The sequence below is a fragment of the Gadus chalcogrammus genome, chromosome 18, assembly GCF_026213295.1.
Source record: "Gadus chalcogrammus isolate NIFS_2021 chromosome 18, NIFS_Gcha_1.0, whole genome shotgun sequence".
NCBI classification, from domain to species: Eukaryota; Metazoa; Chordata; class Actinopteri; order Gadiformes; family Gadidae; genus Gadus; species Gadus chalcogrammus.
Genome location: NC_079429.1, coordinates 16426477 through 16446916, shown reverse-complemented (window position 1 = coordinate 16446916; position 20440 = coordinate 16426477). Strand labels below are relative to the sequence as shown.

Genomic DNA, 20440 nt, shown 5'->3' with positions numbered 1-20440 from the left:
ATTTAAACCACTGTTAGGCATATACTGTATCTTAATCCCCCGAAGTAAGTAAGTAAAAAAAACTCGGAGAAAACATCTGAGATGACATCACATACTAGCGGCTAACATGAAACCCCTTGCACACATTCTCATTTTCACTGCTTAGGGGGACCTCAAGCAAGCCATAATTAGGGTAATAACTGTTATAATAATAATAATAATAGTAATAACTACATGGTGGGCGGCTTTTGTCCGCACCTATTAGAGGTCATGGGTGAAATCCCATAGATTACACTGTTAGCCCGTCACTGGCTCAATATCATTGGCTAGCTGGTAGCCTAGTTTCGGGGTGAAACTTTAACAACATTGTTATTCTTTATTTTTCTTCTAAGCTAAAAAGGACACGTTAACATATGATAGGTTGGCAGCTTTTTTAATAGACTGGTGGCCTTGTACATTTTGATAATACTATTGTTGACTCTTTTTTTATATATATTCTTTTAGCATGATATGTACTAGGAAATGTTTGAAGTTCAGAGTGTGAGGTCACAAAAAGTAACACAAAGTTGTATCACAGGTAAGGTTGCATATAGAAGGATTATTTTCTCTGATCATTTGGTGCAGGGAAGGAAAGGAGATACAAATAATCAAAAGTACTGGAAATGAGACGGCTGAGGTTGCAGATCAAATTGCACTATTGAATCCAAAGTTCTTCACAAAAGGTTACCTTGAAATGATGCAAATGCGTATAAAAGGTGAAGTTATTTAAAACCCTGGCTGGTTGGTAGACAGCACATCAGTTATGAACTCTGTGTTCCACATGCATGCACACACACACGCACGCACGCACGCACGCACGCACACACACACACACACACACACACACACACACACACACACACACACACACACACACACACACACACACACACACACACACACACACACACACACACACACACACACACAAATAATGCACACACACAGACAAGAACAATCATACAATTATACAATGAAGAAACACAGAAGCGAAAACACATAGCACACTCATACGCACAAACACACACACACACACACACACCCACACACACACACACATGCATTCACAGGCATGAACAATCCTACAAATATACAAAAAGACACACATACAGCAAAAACACATAGTAAATACACACACATACGCACAAACACACACATGGACATAATGCAGACGCAGGCAAGAACAAACAAACATACACATACAATCACAAATGCACAGCTTATCAAACCGATCTCTGCTCCGTTCAGAGGGAACGGCTGACAGGTTGAGTTTGTGGCTCATCGTGGTCGCGGCCGACGTATCTAACAGCTCCCGCCGACAGCAACCTGCTGCTGCCTTCTTGAGTTCATAGCGTGTGACAACGGGTTCAAAGACCACCCTATACTGGTGACTCGTAAGTAGCTTCTGTAAATATACACATTTCTAAACATTTCTAGACACATTCCCCCCCCCCAAACACACACACACACACACACACACACACACACACACACACACACACACACACACACACACACACACACACACACACAAGATCCAAGTCTGAAGTCATGCACTTCGGACTTGGATATAAACAAGAGCGGGAACCCGAGTAACCGAGAAGGATTCAAGATTGCCAGACTAGATCTAATAAGCTTTTCGTCCAAAAGAAAACAAAGAGTATAATAGCTGGGTAAGATTGCTTCAGGACATTGTCCTTTCTCAGAGGGGTCAAACTATCAGGGGAGTGCTTTGAGGTTCTTGGACCCAGTGCGATATGAAATAGAGAGCTGGCCACCTGGCCTGGTGAGAGTTTACGTGTTTGGCATCTTGGATATACCAAAAAGGTAACCATGGATGCCTCCACTCCTCAAGGGCGAGCTGAAGGACCAAGAGTTCCCGGTTCTCAGCATCATAGTTTTTCTGAGCTGGGGTTAGATGGCTGGAGAAGAATATCTAGAAGGTCCTGCAGCCCTCTGACTGGGCTGCATGTTCTGGTCTTAAGTGGAGCGTTGGGACAAAACATCTCCTACTACGCCAACATTAGAGGGGTCTATCTCTATGATGAAGGGCAGAGAAGGGTCTGGATGTATCAGGACTTTACCGCCGCATGACTTCTCTGAAAGCCTGGTGATTATTAGGGAAGTGGTTTGACATTCTTTACAGTTATATTTTAATTTTAAGTCCATGATCATCAATGCAAGGACGCTGGCTTCCGGCCTTCTTCCCTTCGCTCCAGCAGTAGACTAGCAAGGTCAAATTATGCCTGCAGTCAGGAAGTCTTAGGTAGGTGTCCATAGGTGTCCATGGCAAGGAATTCAGGATCAGAAAGAGAAAAGGACTTCTTCTTGGAGGGGTGGGTCTGGAATAAACATAAAAAGCATAGTCATAGGATCTATGGGGAGGCAGTTTCCTTGCTAAAAACACTGCCCAGATCCCAATAAATACAGGGAGAACACAAGAGATTTCTAACTTTGGCCCTCTACCTGAGAAAACGACAGACTGGGCGAGCTAGGAACAGATAGTTTACCGGGGCTTAACTGGGGAGAGACGCACCACGCAATGCAATGCATCACCATCCCAGGACTTTGCCTGAAGACCACTCAATGTGGGCAGTCAGCCAGCGGGGGAAAAGGAACAATAGGAGTTGAGGAGACTCTACAATAGGAAACTGGATTGCATTGTGTGACTCTGACAAACCTGCAGACTCAAGGCAATGGTGGCTCTCATGACATTGCCAGAACCCTGGGGTGTACCATCTAGGGACGGGTTAGTGACAGGGTCTGTTCTAAAGAGACAAAAGGGACCTGACATTACCAGTTACCAGTAGAACTGGAGCCTTGTGAGAGTGTTAATGGAGTGATGGTGATTAGCCCACTGTAGGGGGATATAAAGCATTGTTTTGGAATGAGTAGGGTCTGATTGTCCACGCAAATGATGAGGGCAATGAGAGCGAGCTCCGCGGGTTGAGAAAATAATAATCATAAACTGCAATGGGTAGGTATTTCTTTATTAGACAACTTTGTGGAGGAATACCGTAGCTAGCAACACAGATTAAAACACATACACAAACCTGCACACACAATTCAATAACATTTAAAAAGCCCACACCTTATGTTGTATTGGGCTAAGATAAAGGATTATTGTATGTGGTACACATAACTATATAAAGAATCCGTCACATAGTGTCATTTAGAGTAAGCATCTATTAGTGTAAGCTTCCATTAGCATTAGCCGCAACGACCTCACAACTGCGCTCCTCATCCTTGATCTCAGCTGTGCAGGGTGCAGTGTTTGGATTCACATTACAAAGTCAGGTGACCTGAAAATTATAAAATGATAGCACTGTTTTCCCTGCTGAAATCTAAACAAGCAGGCACCTCATCACAAAGTATAAGCAAAAACCTGGCTGCACTCAGGTGCGCAATTCTTTATTTAAATCTTCCTTTCCAAGGAAGGAAAATTAATGAAACGAGACGTCATAATGAACACAGAGGAACTTGTTGCCCACAACAGGAGTTCTCTAGTCTTATGAATGCCGGTGCAATCTTCTGTTTAAATTCTTCACATATGGTTGACCACTCACTATGACTTCTTAAATCACCTTCCAGTGCTGTTCTGAGCGCCCATCTGTTTTGTCACTAAATAAACACCTGAATAGGAAATAAAAAAACGCTTCGGTTCTGTGGGGACTTTATTCTTTCGACGCAGCTTTAAACAGCTGCTGTTTTTATTTTTTTTTAAACCAAGATTTTGTCGCCTGAAGAAACATCAGTAAAACTCAGAAATGGGATTTTTGCGTCTTTCAAGAACAGCTGGTGCTTTTAGGGGGGGAAATAAAACCCCAAAATGTGTCCCGTTGATTTAAACACGAGACACAGCTCACAGACCTCCCCAGTCTAACCAGACAAAGCTGAAAGGGTGTGAAAGGTCTGAAAAATACAAATTCAGCCTGTCTTCCCGAATGGAAAACTGAATGAGTGTGTGTGTGTGTGTGTGTGTGTGTGTGTGTGTGTGTGTGTGTGTGTGTGTGTGTGTGTGTGTGTGTGTGTGTGTGTGTGTGTGTGTGTGTGTGTGTGTGTGTGTGTGCGTTTCCAGAGGCATTACAAAAGTATCTGACAATGGCTAAGTTTTTCAAAGTAAACAAAGCGTTTCAGTCTGTCAGCCGATACTTATAGGTTGTGTTGTGTGGACGCCGGTTCCTAATAACAACCCTCTTTGTACCTTGGAGATATGAAGAAACAGCAGTATCTACCAGCTGTTCAAAGTGACACTTCAAAAGTCACTTCACTATTCTCATCCCCCTCCCCTCCTCTCTTTCTTCCCTTCACATCCCTCTCCCTCACCCCTCTATCCCCTCTAATTACTCTCTATTGACCTCCCCTTCTCGCTGCCTCCTCATCTCCCTCTCATCATCCCTCTCTCCATCCCTCATTCCTCCTCCCTCCCCCCCCCCCCCCTCACTGTCTCCCCCTGTTCCCCTCCATCCCTCCCTTCATGCCCAACCTCTCCCCACCTCTCTTCCTCCACCAATCCATCTATCTCTCCTTCTCACTCCCCTCTCTCCGTCTCCTCCATCACTCTCCCCCCCTCTCCCCCCTCTCCCCCCCCCCCCCCCAGGCGAGCCGGCCTCGGCCAAGGAGAACAGCTGCCTGAGTGCGGCCAAGGCCTGCAATCTGAACGACACGTGCAAGCGTTACCGCTCGGCGTACATCAACCCCTGCACCAGCCGCGTGTCTGTGTCCGAGGTCTGCAACAAGCGCAAGTGCCACAAGGCCCTGCGACAGTTCTTTGACAAGGTAATCACCGCCCCCGCCGCTGTTTCACGGCCCGTTACTTACGGCTGCGTCTGGGTCTCTCTCTATCGCTCTCACTCTATCGCTGTATCTCTCTATCACTCTCCGCGCTCTCTCTCTCTCTCTAACGCTCTATCTATCGCTCTCTCTCTCTCTCTCTCTCTCTCTCTCTCTCTCTCTCGCTCTCTCTCTCACTCTCCCTATCTCTCTCTATCGCTCTCTCTCTCTCTCTCTCTCCCTATCTCTCTCTATCGCTCTCGCTCTCTCTCTCGCTCTCCCTATCTCTCTCTCTATCACTCTCCGCGCTCTCTCTCTCTCTCTAACGCTCTATCTATCGCTCTCTCTCTCTCTCTAACGCTCTATCGCTCTTTCTCTCTCTCTCTCTCTCTCTCTATCGCTCTCGCTCTCTCTCTCACTCTCCCTATCTCTCTCTATCGCTCTCTCTCTCTTTCGCTCTCCCTATCTCTCCCTATCTCTCTCTCTCTCTCCCTCTCTCTCTCCCTCTCTCTCTCCCTATCTCTCTCTATCGCTCTCGCTCTCTCTCTCGCTCTCCCTATCTCTCTCTATCGCTCTCTCTCTCTATCGCTCTCTCTATCGCTCTCTCTCTCACTCAAACATAGAATTTATATAAATCAGCCTTCAGTAGGACCTCTCTCAAAATAATACCAAGGATTACTTTGAGAAAAAATGATGTTGTTTTTGGTATTGCTCCAGATCCCTGCAGAAACACTTTGTTTTGATAATTCCCATCTTAATATCCTATTATACTGGTATAGCCTCATATCACAGAAGTCACCTCACTTAGTCTTTAAGCAGTCATCTCATAATAATCTGTTGACTCCTTGACAAATCGTGTAACTCGAAAACAGCTCAGGCCAAAGCCATCTCGAAAAGACATTAACGAATACGTTAGAAGAGATTACCCAAATGCTTTCGCATTCGCGAAATATATTGAGAGGATGAAAAATACGACCGATTTTATTAAAGTGAGGCCCAGATTTTGATGGATGTCAAACTCTCCGATAGATAAATATGGGAACCGATTTTTATTTTTTTGTTGCTTTTTTGTGTGATAAATTGTTATCCGCCACTTAAAGCAAGCACAGCGTTTCAAGACCGCTCACCCGTATGCATCAATGTCACAGTGATGGATTTTATTTCATGTGACGTAAACAAATAAGACCATGTTGTGAATAAACACTCTTTTTATATAATTCCAATGCTTGTCAGCACTGACAGAGCAATTTATGCCCGAGAGACGGAAAGTGACAAAAGAGCAACAATTTTCCCAGATACTGATAGCTTGTCTTGCTAACGGATTTTCTCATAGATCGCTACGTCTCATTTTCTCCTCAATACAAACGGTCGTGTGACAGCTCGGTGACAAAGCAAAAAAATAGCTCGTAAATATTAGTAAAACACAACTTCTTCTTCTTGAAGGGGCTTAAAACTCTCTCTTTGACCTCCTTTTCTCTCAATTCAAAACTTTTCAAAGCAAGAGGTTGGTGCTCATGCATTCTTCTTTTCTAAATTGTATTGCATTAAGTCATTTGGCAGAAGAGTCAATGAAATGAAGGCTGAATTTAGAAGAGCTTGACATTTCATCCTGTTCACATTGAGATCTCCTGCCATTGGTTGACACAGACCGCATGACCAGACCCCAAGTAACCCCCGTGACATGATTAACATGTCACACAGTGTAGATCGGAAGATCTAAAATCCCCAACACTCTCTGATATATTGTACTGTAACACATCACCAGTCCAACACTTCACTTATGTCCTGTCCAGAATCTCTACTAATTCTACTTATTTCTCACCTTCCAAGTTCCAACTCTCACCTTATCTTCTCTCTCTCTCCCCTTTGTCTTCCTCCAACAATCTCATCCCCTTTCCTTTCTCTCTCTTTCCTTCCGCTCTGTCTATCCTTCAACCTCCCCTTATCCATCCGTCCCTCCCTGTATTTCCCCCCTCTTATCCCCCCCCCCCTCCTCCCCTCCAGGTACCGGCCAAGCACAGCTACGGCATGTTGTACTGCTCATGCCCGGCAGGCGACCAATCAGCATGCGAGGAGCGCCGGCGCCAGACCATCGTCCCCATCTGCTCCTACGAGGACCGCGACAAGCCAAACTGCATGTCCCTGCAGAACGCCTGCAAGACCAACTACATCTGCAGGTACGCACGCACGCACGCACACACACAGGCGCACACAGGTTCACACACACACATGTCCCTGCTGAACGCCTGCAAGACCAACTACATCTGCAGGTACGCACGCACACACACACACACACACACACACACACAGGCGCACACACACACATGTCCCTGCTGAACGCCTGCAAGACCAGCTACATCTGCAGGTATGCACGTCGCACACACACACACACACACACACACACAGGTGCACACACACACACACACACACACACACACACACACACACACATGTCCCTGCAGAACGCCTGCAAGACCAGGTACATCTGCAGGTATGCATACACATGCACACACACACACACACGCATGCACGCACACACACACACACGCAGAAACAAGCACACACACAAAGGCACGCACGCACAACCCTACACCCACACACACACGCGCATGCACGCACGCACGCACACACACCCCCACCACCACACACACACACACACACACATACACACACACATACACACACACACGATCTGTGTAGGTAGTGTAAGTCTTGGTTGATGACTCTATTTTAAAGAGGAGATTTGCATATTAGAACACTAGTATACTATTAGTGTATTGCTAGTTTTCAACATCAGCCTATGCACTGCTGCACTGAAGATGTAAAGAAAAAAGAAAATGCTACAATTTAATTGGCCTGAATAATACCCAGGTGCCATCAAAAGTGTTTACACATTGAGCTCTTATTTTGTGTTTCACAGGCTCTTGGGCATTAGTGTTCAAATATCAATATATTTCGTACCATCTAGATTGTTGAAGGTGTGTGTGTGTGTGTGTGTGTGTGTGTGTGTGTGTGTGTGTGTGTGTGTGTGTGTGTGTGTGTGTGTGTGTGTGTGTGTGTGTGTGTGTGTGTGTGTGTGTGTGTGTGTGTGTGTGTGTGTGTGTGTGTGTGTGTGTGTCGTTCCAGGTCCAGACTGGCTGACTTCATCAGTAACTGCCAGCCAGAGGCCCACTCTGTGTCGGGGTGTCTGAGGGAGAACTACGCAGACTGTCTCCTGTCCTACTCTGGGCTCATCGGTAAGACTGGACTCACACTGAGCTTCTCTGTCCATGCCTCACTCACTGTTGGTTCAGTGGAACTAGACTCCAGCAAAAGAACATAGGAAATGGGTTGTGTCTGTCACTTGACTAATAGGCCTTTATCACAGAGGTGTCGTAGTAGGGGTGAACACAGGTGTGGCTCATTATGTTAATTATGGGAACTGGCATCCCCATAGACCTATACAAAGCATTTTCCTTTGGATCATTTGTCAATGCGTCACCATATCGGAGAGGCAAAGACTGGCCCGTAAACAAATACAACTAGGCGGTGCAGTTTTTTGGGATAAAAACACTATAACAAACAATTTCAAGTCGTTTGAGTATTTTTTATTCGAGGCATTATGATCAACGTTGAGTAAAGTAGATTTCCTGAATTATGATTTATATATATTATTAAATATACATCATATTATTTAATTAGAATATAAAATCAAGTAATTTAAATAGATTGAGAAATGTAAACGTCTTGGGCGGGGGAGGGGAAGCACATTTTTGGTGTGCTAGAGCAGTAGTACCCAACCCCCGGTTCACGGACTGGAGCCGGTCGGGACTAAACCCCTGCAACTAAACCACTCTTAATCAAGCACTGTAAATGCACTGTGTCTTTGCACTACTATTGTCTTTATTCAAGTCTCAAGGGACCTTTCTAGTGTTACTCTTATAAATTTTAGTTTCTATATAATTTTATTGTTGAAGGAAGCCTGAGGCTCAAGCATTTCATGGATGTTGCTTTAATTGTTGTGAATATGGCAGATAAACCATCTTGGAAAACCTCCTTTGTTTATATTAAAATGATGCATCCTCAAATTAAGGCATTAAAATTGACTACCGGTCCTCCACTTCTTTCAATGAATATGCCCAAAAAAAGAGTGTGGAACCCCTGAGATCTAACCCCCCTCCCCCTCCCCCTCCCCCTCCCCCTCCCCCTCCCCAGGTACGGTGATGACCCCCAACTACCAGCGGGCCTTGGGCCTCAGCCCCTCCCCCTGGTGTGACTGCGCCAGCAGCGGGAACAACCGTGCCGAGTGCGACAAGTTCTCCGACCTGTTCACCACCAACCGCTGCCTGCGTACGTCTCTCTGTGTTCTCACCACGTCCTCTCACCTCCATGACCGCTGGTGGTCCTTCAGCACCGTTTAACGCACGGAGGGGTCGGCTTTGAACAAACACAGGCCGTTTGATCAGGATTATCCTGATTATTATGTAGCGGGTAGAAGACTTACCTTCACTTGTTGAGTCTACTAGTGGTAGAATACTTACCTTTACTAGTTGAGTCTACTAGTGGCAGAAGACTTACCTTAACTAGTTGAGTTTCCTAGTGGTAGAAGACTTACCTTCACTAGTTGAGTCTACTAGCGGTGCACTGGTAGAAGACTTGCCTTCACTGGTTGAGTCAACTACCCGTTGCCCTGGTATATAGAACCAGCAGACCCATACTTCCGAGGCTTCTTCGTAGAACATTCCTCCTACAAAGACGCCTATTCCTCTGTGAAAAGACTCACAACAAAATCACAACTGGGTAAAGGGACAAGACGGTTTACTCACAGACGTGATTGTTGTTTACCGTATTCAGTATGACAACTGCAGTTGTCTTCAGGCCAGGATTACTTCTATAGGTTCGGAGTCCGCCTACGTCTCTGTTACATTTCTGCTGTTTGTTGCATTAAGCTTGAATACTAAACATGTCTTCCGGACAGAATAACTTTGATTAGGTCAGTATGCGATTCATTGCTACTTTCAGGGTTTACACCTAAATTGAACCATACATATTGGAGAAGAGAACATACACAATATTTGTGTATACAAAGAAATTGCTGTCCTTAAAGCACGTACCTTATTGGTACACTCTTTTAGATTAAACACAGTGCTATGCCGTAATCATTTACTCTTGATAAAATGGCTTCTTGTGTTTGTTTACTATTGATCAGCCTCAGCCATCCGTCGCTAATGTGATGTATTTGATGTCTTTGCAGTAGACCGGAGCAAGTGGAAGAATTACATTTGCTTCCCTGATCACACAAATCACTAATTGAGCAATTTCTGCTTTATGGTAGGACCTACCGATTTACTGTTGCTACATGCTCATGCACGGACAGTGAGGGACCAGAGTGGCACAGAGTGCAAACATAAAATGTATTTCTACTTTAAACCTTGGCTTTCAAATCTGAATATTCTGTCGATCTGGCAAACAAAGCCGGAGAGCAGACGTTTTCTGGGGAATGCATTTGTTTATAAATGGTCCTTTTTACACTCCTAATCCTCGCAAAAAAGGTCACAATTTCACCATCTCTCCGCCACATCGCCACACCAAAGAGATGACTGGTCCTAATATTTATCAAATTAATTTTGAAAAGAAATGAGTCCCATCACAGTTGGAAAAAAAGCAAGGGATTCCTTTATCCTTGGCAGTCAGTAAGGTTGGATTAGACACTTTTCAATGGTCTTAAAGCTAGGGAATTCAGGTTCATTAACGACAGATGACGGGAAAGGTCAAGCCCATTCTCCTCTGGCGTCTGAGTCTCCATGTGTCCATCTGAGGCTTTTCGTTGTCCACTTTGAAACCTTTTCATCTCAAACTCTCTGCTCCTCCAGACATCTTTCAAACACCCCCCCTGCTCTTACCGTCAGCGTGACACACACCTTGAAGGGGAAATTAAATCGACTTTTTCAGCTCATGTTCGAGAATTTTGCTTTGATTCAATGTGTGTTTGATTGAGTCTCATGATTCTCATGCATTGGGATCCATATTAACAGCTAGACAAACAAATACATAAGAATCATGAGACTCTAACTGATCACTATCCTCGGCCGTCATCAATTAGTTCCACCATCCACCACATCCAGGCTGCGCTCTATTATTTAGAGTAGTTCTGCTGTTTGTATATTGGATTTTGTTATTTATTACATTTTCCTATTATTGTGTTGTAAAGCTCTTTGCAATCTGCTTTCGATAGGTGCCAAACAAATAAGATATGCAAGTTATGCCTACCTCCCCTGATGGTGAACTGATCCGGACTCTTGATCTCTCTTATGTTGTTCAGGGAACGCCATCCAGGCCTTCGGCAACGGCACCGACGTGGGAGTCTGGCAGCCCCAGCCTCCTCTCCGCTCCACCACGGCCCAGCCCGGGACCTCGCGGCGGGGCAAAGAGCCATCCGGCCACGGCCTGGACCCCCTGACCCACGACAACACCCTGGGCCTGGAGGCTGACGCACTCTACAGCTTCTGTGGATCCCTACAGGTTAGAGTTAGCAACAGGACTAGCCTACAGGTTACAGTAGCCACAGGACAACCTACAGGTTACAGTAGCAACAGGACAAGCCACAGGTTACAGTAGCAACAGGACAAGCCACAGGTTACAGTAGCAACAGGACAAGCCCACAGGTTACAGTAGCAACAGGACAAGCCACAGGTTACAGTAGCAACAGGACAAGCCCACAGGTTACAGTAGCAACAGGACAAGCCACAGGTTACAGTAGCAACAGGACAAGCCACAGGTTACAGTAGCAACAGGACAAGCCCACTGGTTACAGTAGCAACAGGACAACCTACAGGTTACAGTAGCAACAGGACAACCTACAGGTTACAGTAGCAACAGGACAACCTACAGGTTACAGTAGCAACAGGACAACCTACAGGTTACAGTAGCAACAGGACAACCTACAGGTTACAGTAGCAACAGGACAACCTACAGGTTACAGTAGCAACAGGACAACCTACAGGGTACAGTAGCAACAGGACAACCTACAGCTAACAGTAGCAACAGGACTAGCCTACCGGTTACAGTAGCAACAGGACAACCTACAGGTTACAGTAGCAACAGGACTAGCCTACCGGTTACAGTAGCTAGAGGACAACCTACAGGTTAGAGGTGGCATATGATGAGATGATTGATCAACTTATGAGTTTAAGCAGAATTTGTAGATGTAGGCGTGTCTGTGCGTAGGTGTGTGAGTGTAGATTTGTGTGCTTGGCTATGAATGTTTGTGTGTGTGTGTGTGTGTGTGTGTGTGTGTGTGTGTGTGTGTGTGTGTGTGTGTGTGTGTGTGTGTGTGTGTGTGTGTGCATATATAGCCCCATATATGCTCCCCCATTCGTCTATACCTCTGCAATACTCCTTAATACTATATATATATATATATATATATATATATATATATGTAAGTATTAACACCAGGGAACAAAACTACACTGGCCTTCTTTTACCCTTTTGTAAAATGGGTTATTTAAAAGTAGCCACCATGCTTGCGCATGTGTCCCCAAAATGCACTGATACTTTGTTGATCCGCTGCAAAGCAAACATTCAAATCCCCTTCTCTTGTCTCATCTCATCAATACATCATTAGTCGTCTACCTCCGTGGTTTCAGCTCAGCACTCCAAACATCCGAGTGCTGGAGTATTGGCAGTGGGAGGGAATTTAAATGTTTGTTTCCCAGCGTATAAACAAAGCTTTGGTGTACTCATAAGGATGCATGCGAGTGTACGGTGGGTCTGTCAAATAACCGACTCAACATTGGAAAGTGGTCAAAAAGAGCAGTGAAGTGATTCCATAATGATGAGCAATCTGACAAAACCAGGGTCAGACTGAGGGCGAGGGGTGCATATGGGGCTACAATTCCCTATCTAGAGATAGAGACAAAAAACACACACCAGAGAAAAGTGGACCATAAAAACAAACAAAAACAACAAAGGTTGAAATCAAACACCCCTTGAGGTAAAGGTAAATGCTGAGTTAAACATGGCTTCATCCTCGCCAGACCTTAGAAGGGAGGGAGTACAACGAATGACTCAACGTCTGTGTAGAGCACACGGGCAGAAGGCCAGTGAGCAGCTGTCCTCCCCAAGGGGGGGAGAACCAGAGAGAGCCATCGAAGGTGCTTATCTAGCAGTACAGCAGGTGGGAACAATAAGAAGAGTCCCATAATGACAAGAAGAGCTTCCTGAGGAAAGGAAGGAGGGTATAGTTGGTGTGGTAAGATGAGGGGTTGATTTAAAGGTTCCGGTTATGTAATAATTGAAATGTTGAGTGAGATAAAAGGTGAGATCTGATTGAGGTTAGGCTTAAGTTGGAAGGAGGTCATTTTTAGATAAAAAGTTTATGGGGAAACCCACTAAAGTCGAGGTTAGAGTTTAATTAGGCTGATGAATTGTACATTTAAATTGAGGCTGGGTTATGGTTAAATAACTTCTACTATCCTTGTGTTCTCATTCCTATTGCTGCTTTGCAACTCTGTCTACTTGTTTCTATCAGTTTTCCTTTTGTCCTTTCGGGAGGACTGTATTTTCTCTGTAGCAATACAGAGACGATATCCTTTGTATCCTTTGATTGTTGCGACTCACCGATAAGTCATAACATTATCAAAAAAAGCTGTCCCACTCCACCTAGGAGAGTCTCTGATTGGGCTCCTCCAGACAGGGCAGGGTGGTGATGTGGCAGCCGGTTCATTGTAAGGTTACTGGTACGTGCAACAGGTGTGCAGCCTCACCCAGCACGAGTTCAATCAGTCTGAGCCAGGTGAGGCTGCCTAAACCAGCCATTATCCAAACACACACACACTGCAAAAGACACCCTTCAAATGTCAAACCTTAAATCTTTAGAGATCAGTTTAGCCCAGACAGTAGACGTCTAAAGCCCCGGTCTTGTCTACTGACTGCTCCAGTGGATGAGTGGTTAATACCCTGTGTCTTTGCTCGCGGCTGGGAAGAGGATACCTCGTAGAGGAGTCGGTGTCACTGAAGCTGTCATGTCAAAGCTAATTGACAGCGACCACCGTAATAGTGCTACAGGCATAGCCCAAGCAGGAATGCAACCCTTGACCCCAATCCACCATGATACGCGCTCCAATGCTCTCACTCCCTGCTCACTCATTCCCTAAACCCTAAATAGTGAACACTATTAAGGGATTAGGGAATGAGTGAGCAAGCAAGAGAAGGGATAGGGTGGATTTGGGAATTATGTGTATCAGTCACATGTTATCTAAGGCCATCTGACGACTCTTATGAATATTAAAACCACTGTATATTGTGGGATACTTTATCTTACGTCATACAGCTTTGGTGAAAACTCCCACTTGTGGTCTCACTTAAAGTGTAATTCCAGCAAAAAAATTTACCCACAGTGTTTGTTTTAGCATGTATTCCCATCAAATAAGCCCTCCAAGATACTTTTTTCATTGAAAATCAAGTATAGAGTTTGCCCAGCTCAATGTTTGTTTTCCATGTTATTGGTTAGGGGCACTGCGATGCTTCCAAATCTGCATTTTTTAACCACTAATATTGCTCAAAATAGCACCAAACCTCTTCAGTAGTATGATTAGAGTTCCTACACATAAAACGAAGCATCAACAACTAAGTTTTTAAAAAATACTGTTTTCCAAGTCTGTGCCTTACCGGTAGGTCCATGTTTCCAGGAAGTCCACACAAGTCGAATACCGGCTACCGTAAATAATATAATAGAGGCGCCAACAAATTAACTTAACAATCTTCCCTCTTGATGCTTGGCTGTTTTAAATTTGTTTGCGTCTCTATTAAATTATTTACGGTAGCAGGTAATTGACTTTTTAAATAAACTACAGGATGCTAACTCTGTTGTTGATGCTCAGTTTTATGTGTAGGGACCCTAATCATGCTACTGCAGAGGTTTGGTGCTATTTTGAGCAATATTAGTGGTTAAAAAAATGCTGAATTAGAAGCGTTTGCAGTGCCCCTAACCAATAACATTCAAGAAATACATTGCGCCGGGCAAACTCTATACTCGATTTTCAACGGGAAAAGTATATGGAGGGCTTATTTGATGGGTATACATCAGTGGCGATTTCTCTAAGACTGCAAGGGAAGCTCAGCTTCCCCTAAAATTTCGAACATTAAATTGTCAAATATGTATTGTTGTGTTAACATTTCATTGACTACAAATTCGTTAAAATACGTTCATGTCGAAGACGAGTTCGATAAGAATCTTATCCAAGACTGACTCGATTTTGTTAACTTCTCATACATTCCCGTAATGTCAATGCATTAGACCGTAGAAGCCGAGCGTCCATTCACTTCAATGAGACTGCATGGAACAGTTTTTTTCATTGCCTCGAAACTCGACGGTCATTGGATAAATGCCCAGATTTGTCCCGCCCCCGGACGCTCAGCGTCTCTGGGGGTGGATGGAGCAGTGGGCTGGCCTGTGCTAGCCTGGACGCTGGGCTTCCGCGTTATGATTGGAGGATCAGTCGAAAGTCTGAATCACTTTTTGATTGACAGCTATTTTGAGATATACACAGTCACTTCACTATCTGAGTTCAGTCCCATCGCGGATTTTGCAAGTAAAGTCTCATGACAAACTGCAACACATTTCTTGGTATTTGCTTGGCGAAATTGCTTCCATTATTAATTTCTTACACTGTGAATAAAACACATTTATTGTATTTCCTTGTTTCAGTTTAACATACTTTCCGCATTTCCTTGTTCCGAGATTAATATCGTTTCGTTAGTTCGTTCATTTATACTGTTGGCTAGGTCGGAGTGAACTAGCCAGCTAGCATTTTCTTGAAAAGGAACGGAGGGCCGAATTGAGGTATAAATAAATTGACAACTATTTTGATGTAGGCCAAAAATGAGCTTCCCCTCTTTAAAAGACCAGCAGCCGCCACTGGTATACATGCCAAAACAAAGACCCAGGGTTAAATTTTTGCCGAAATTACCCTTTAAGGGTCGATTTTTAAATGACTTGTAATGGCTAGTCGACATCACACCCGACGGTGAGATCGGGGCCCTTTAAATAGATCATATGTAGCATTTCCACATTCAAGTATCTAAAAACGACACAATATGTTAAATATTTTGTTAAGTTGTGTACTGATATTATCCCAAATGTTTCCAATAAGGTTAAAACCCAGAAATCTCTCTAGTCGTGTTCAAGGTAACAGTCCATTACATTTGAAGAGGTCGCATGCCAATGCCCTTGTATCCACTTAACATGACAAAACGTACGGCAATAAACCTTCACGACATTAACTAGTCCGTGACGAGGATTTCGCAGACAAATCTGCGACCTCATATTTTATTTGCTTTGGCATATGCGTCTGCCCCCCCCCCGTACTACATACTGGGGCATTTTGGTCAGTGCCCGTTGGTAACGGCCCTTGGAAATCAGAAAAAGAAATGAGAGGTTCCAGACTAACAAGCATCTGCAACGTGGTCTGGCTATTTCAGGCGAAAATAATCCCAAATTCCAGGCCAAAGATTTCGGATTCAGAGGGTTGCTCTTCTTAATTTTCATTTATTGTTACTTTTATCCTAGTTATAAAATTAAACACATATTTTATTTTATTTCTAAATAGATAGGATACATTAAAACAACCCATACCGTCTACACAACGTTTCTGGGCTATACCAATACCTTTCCAGGCGCTTGAAGATACTCCCCAGAGATAAAAAGAATAGCACTTTATTATTATAAATAAATTAGATGATATCAGAGGGTTTTCTAAGTGAGGTGATTTATCATGTTATTTTTTTTAAAGTGATAATATGATTTATCACAGTGTGAAGGTTCCCTTCGTGGAGAAGACCTCCCACAGAGCTATTCATCATTTGTTCCTCCTCCCAACCACACCAATATGAGGTGTGTTTACTACATTACCCAGCTACCATTTCATCATACACCCCTTCTATCTCGCTATCTGGGTGCCGTGTGTGAGTGTGTGTGTAGGTGTGAGTGTGTGTGTGTGTGTGTGTGTGTGTGTGTGTGTGTGTGTGTGTGTGTGTGTGTGTGTGTGTGTGTGTGTGTGTGTGTGTGTGTGTGTGTGTGTGTGTGTGTGTGAATGAGTGAGTGTGTGTGTGTGTGTGTGTGTGTGTGTGTGTGTGTGTGCGTGCGTCTGTGTGTGTGTGTGTGTGTGTGTGTGTGTGTGTGTGTGTGCTTGTGTTTGTGTGAGTGTCCATGTGCGTTTTGTGTACAGAAAAAGGATTTAATTTATGAAGCTGTCATGAACACTTAATCTCTCTCTCTCCCCCTCTCACCCAAACAAACACACAAACACAAAAGGCAAACAGAAAGCCATACAAAGAAGGTCCGCATGGGAGCATGAGTTACCACCTCGAGATATCCCTTTCATTCTCACACTCCCTTCATCAGTGTTTCCCAACCTGTGGGTCTCAACTATGTAACAACGTAAGACACTGGGAACCACTGATCTATAAACACATAATGGACGTCACTTGACAGGTTCCCATTGCCAAAGCAACTGACAGTGAATTCAGATACAGGTCATTAAACAGCAGGTAGAGGTTATGGCCTGTGAACATTAGTGTTCAAACCCAAGTACACTAATGCCCTAAGGACATCATCCTGCCCCCTATATCGAGCGAACCTTCACGCTCTGCCTCTAGCCCAGAGCACAGACACTGTTAGGATTCAACAGATCAGAACAGCGGTCAGTTCCGGAACACACACTCACATTCAAACAGCCAGTCTAAACTAAACTCTGTCTGTCTCTCTTTCAGGCTCAAAAACTGGAGTCAAACGCGACAGCGGACACCGCTCTGTGTGTGGTAAGAATATTAATTCATTTGATTTAGCTTTCTTTTGACCACCCTAAACTTGGTCGCTATTGTTCCTCCATTATCGCAAAGCACAAAACCCAAACGTGGAGGACAGCCAACAACTCGGCCTGAAACGCTGGTCATTCCCATCCCTCTTCCTAATTGGCTGAAATGGATGCCACCATAGAGTGTGAGCCGAAACAAGGACCAACAATAGCAATCACTTCTGTCTGTCTAGGGGTGGTTTGGTTTTTCTGCTGATTGATTGCAACTTCAATTTGTATTATGGAATTATGGAAGGTATTCATGACGACAAGCACGCAGTGAGGAGGATGATGAACGCACTGCCCTGCTCTCAACCATTGTGTGGTTTAAATGTCTCAAATTAAAATTTTATTTTATTCCTTACAGTTTCTCGTCCTGTATACCAAGAGACAAAAACATGAATATTTCAATGCACACCTTTCAAAAGCCCTGTTGCCATGACATCCGTCAAAGACTGAACAGTGGATAAAAATGTATAAATTCCGAAAACTCTCACTGAATCGTTCAACTTCTGTATTCGTCATATTTTAAGAGATTTGCTCTTCTGTTCTTTTGTGTGCAGAATTCAAAGCAAGACGAGCTGGCAGATTCCCGCTCTGTTCCCAGAAGTTCTTCTTCTGGTCTCCCCCTCCCACGCTTCCCTGTGTTGCTACCTCCAGTGGTCCTCACCTTCATGCCCTTCCTGTACCCTCCACCAGGGCTCCGACCCGGGCCCTAGGAGGACAGTCTGGCCCCTGGCCGGATGGACAGAACCAACACCTTTCACTTTTCTGTTCGGACACTATACAATGTTTTTTTTTGCGTCGGTTCGTTTGGAAGATGGAAGTGGCAGTCGGTTGTGGACGAGATCGTAATCTATCTTCAAGGAATTTCCTTATTTTCTTATTTTTGTTTCTTGTTTTGCTGCGGTTTTTGGTCTTCTATATGTTGTTGTGGCGTGGGGACAACACATTAATCTTCAGCAGAATTTTATGAAGACTGAGAAAGAAAAAAAAAACTTTAACAACTACAGTGGAAAAGTATGACTTATCTTGCCCACCTTTTTGTGTGTGTAGGCTTGTCGGGCCCAAATAAATATACAAACCAAAAAACTGAAACTAAATTAAAAAATACTGCTCATCTCTTGGTTTTGAGATGACCTAGTGAAGATGTACATGAGTGAAGAAACGCAGTTATCTGGTGTGGAAACAGTACATAGAAGACAAGAATGCTCTTCAAATTGATAAAAATGGATTCTGACTGCATCGTTCATTGTTCATTGTGCACACTGAAATGCTGTTTAAAAAAATCTGCAAATGAAACAGACAAATGTCGCTGTTAACTTCTCGGACACTGCTGTTGTATTGTCAATTTAACCCTGTCACTTCAGCCTTTGTATCATTAAAGTCCATTATATCCAAGGACGGCATCTCAAGCAGAAAGAAAAGTATGACACAATTTGGAGAGAGAGCTAACTTTCAGTATACGTTATTTTCTTAAGAGTCTTATCAAAACAAGGATTACACGCAGTGGAGAACAGACAATTGTTTCCTACAAAAACCTTGGTAAAAGGTCTTCTTTTGGGAACATCTCAGCAGACAGTTGAAGGGTGCCATTTTTTCTCCTGCAAAATTGAAAGTCAGAAAAAGGTTGTTTTTTGTTTGTTTCAGTCGCTGCATTGATGGAGTGTTGTGGTGGTTTGATCACTTGCTTCTCGCATTACCTCTCGTAACATTTTGTACATACGATACTCTTAGAGCGCGCTGTTCTCCCCCTGGCAAGTGTTGCATAGCGTTGATTGTGTTTTTGCGACTGTTCAAGTATCTGGTGTCGGAAGACTTGTCAACTTGATTCAGTATAACGATATGGTTTGTACAACAGTGTGTGTGTGTGTGTGTGTGTGTGTGTGTGTGTGTGTGTGTGTGTGTGTGTGTGTGTGTGTGTGTGTGTGTGTGTGTGTGTGTGTGCGTGCGGGTGCGTGCGGGTGTGTTTGTGTTTCCTTCCTTCTGCCAATTAAGTAGCAAGTGAAACGGAACATTATCAAAATATCCTGACATCTCTGAAAGATAAATCAGGGTTAACATTTTAGTGAAGAATTTGAGCTAATAATGCATTCTAAATTGTGTGTGCGTGTGCGTGTGCGTGTGTGTGTGTGTGTGTGTGTGTGTGTGAGTAGTTGACACCATACTATCTGTATTTTAGAAACTCAGAGGAATGTAGAAAAGTAGAAGGATAAAATATAACATTGTCTGAATACCTGGGGTCTTGGCCTCTGAAAGTGTAAACAATGTGTCCAATAAATTTGCCATCTGTGACCACTTCCTGTCAACAAATGAATTAAAATGACTGTAATGATACCGTTTTAATGTTGGAAAATATAACAATTGCTAAATAAGTTCCATCTGCACATTGACAGCCCCTTATGCTGGTAGATGCAGCTGTTCCCAAATACCCTTCAGCTCCACAATTGGTCAGAAAACCGTTACTTGTAGTTTTGACAGCCTCTTCTAAGCTTAGCTTAGCTACACTTTTGACTCACTCCTGGTATTTACATTCTATATATATTCAGCCATTTCTTCTTCGCAAATGTACCATCCTATACAAATCCAAGAGACCCTGTCGTTAAAATTCTTCCACAAAAAAAACAAGATAAGTAGCTGAAGGACACAACTTATAGTATATACTCATTGTACTTTGGCCAGGTTCCATCCCTTCAATGCCGTGTAAGCTTATCTTTTCCTTTAGTGAGTGCTGTAGCAGCTGCCATTGACAGTCAGATCACATAAGTCCCCAGCAGAGTAGCAGCATCCAGCGACAAGGACACACACTGCCT

The 20440-nt window shown here is 43.9% G+C and overlaps 1 protein-coding gene and 1 long non-coding RNA gene across 2 annotated transcripts in view; one reads left to right on the top strand and one right to left on the bottom strand.

Annotated features, from left to right (window-relative positions):
* The window catches only part of gfra1b (gdnf family receptor alpha 1b), a 33167-nt gene extending 13624 nt beyond the window's left edge, over positions 1-19543 (top strand). The window contains exons 5-11 of the mRNA XM_056577068.1: positions 4619-4797; positions 6796-6968; positions 7918-8027; positions 8986-9120; positions 11093-11292; positions 17545-17592; positions 18191-19543. Of these exons, the coding sequence (XP_056433043.1) occupies positions 4619-4797; positions 6796-6968; positions 7918-8027; positions 8986-9120; positions 11093-11292; positions 17545-17592; positions 18191-18346 (1001 nt within the window). The 3' untranslated portion in view covers positions 18347-19543. The remainder of the gene's footprint in view (positions 1-4618; positions 4798-6795; positions 6969-7917; positions 8028-8985; positions 9121-11092; positions 11293-17544; positions 17593-18190) is intronic.
* On the bottom strand, positions 9386-14486 carry LOC130371330 (uncharacterized). Its single transcript, XR_008893185.1, has 3 exons — positions 14443-14486; positions 11041-11286; positions 9386-10691 (listed from the first exon to the last, which is right to left on the bottom strand). It is a non-coding gene; the product is annotated as an uncharacterized LOC130371330 (long non-coding RNA).
* Positions 19544-20440: the final 897 nt, after the last annotated feature.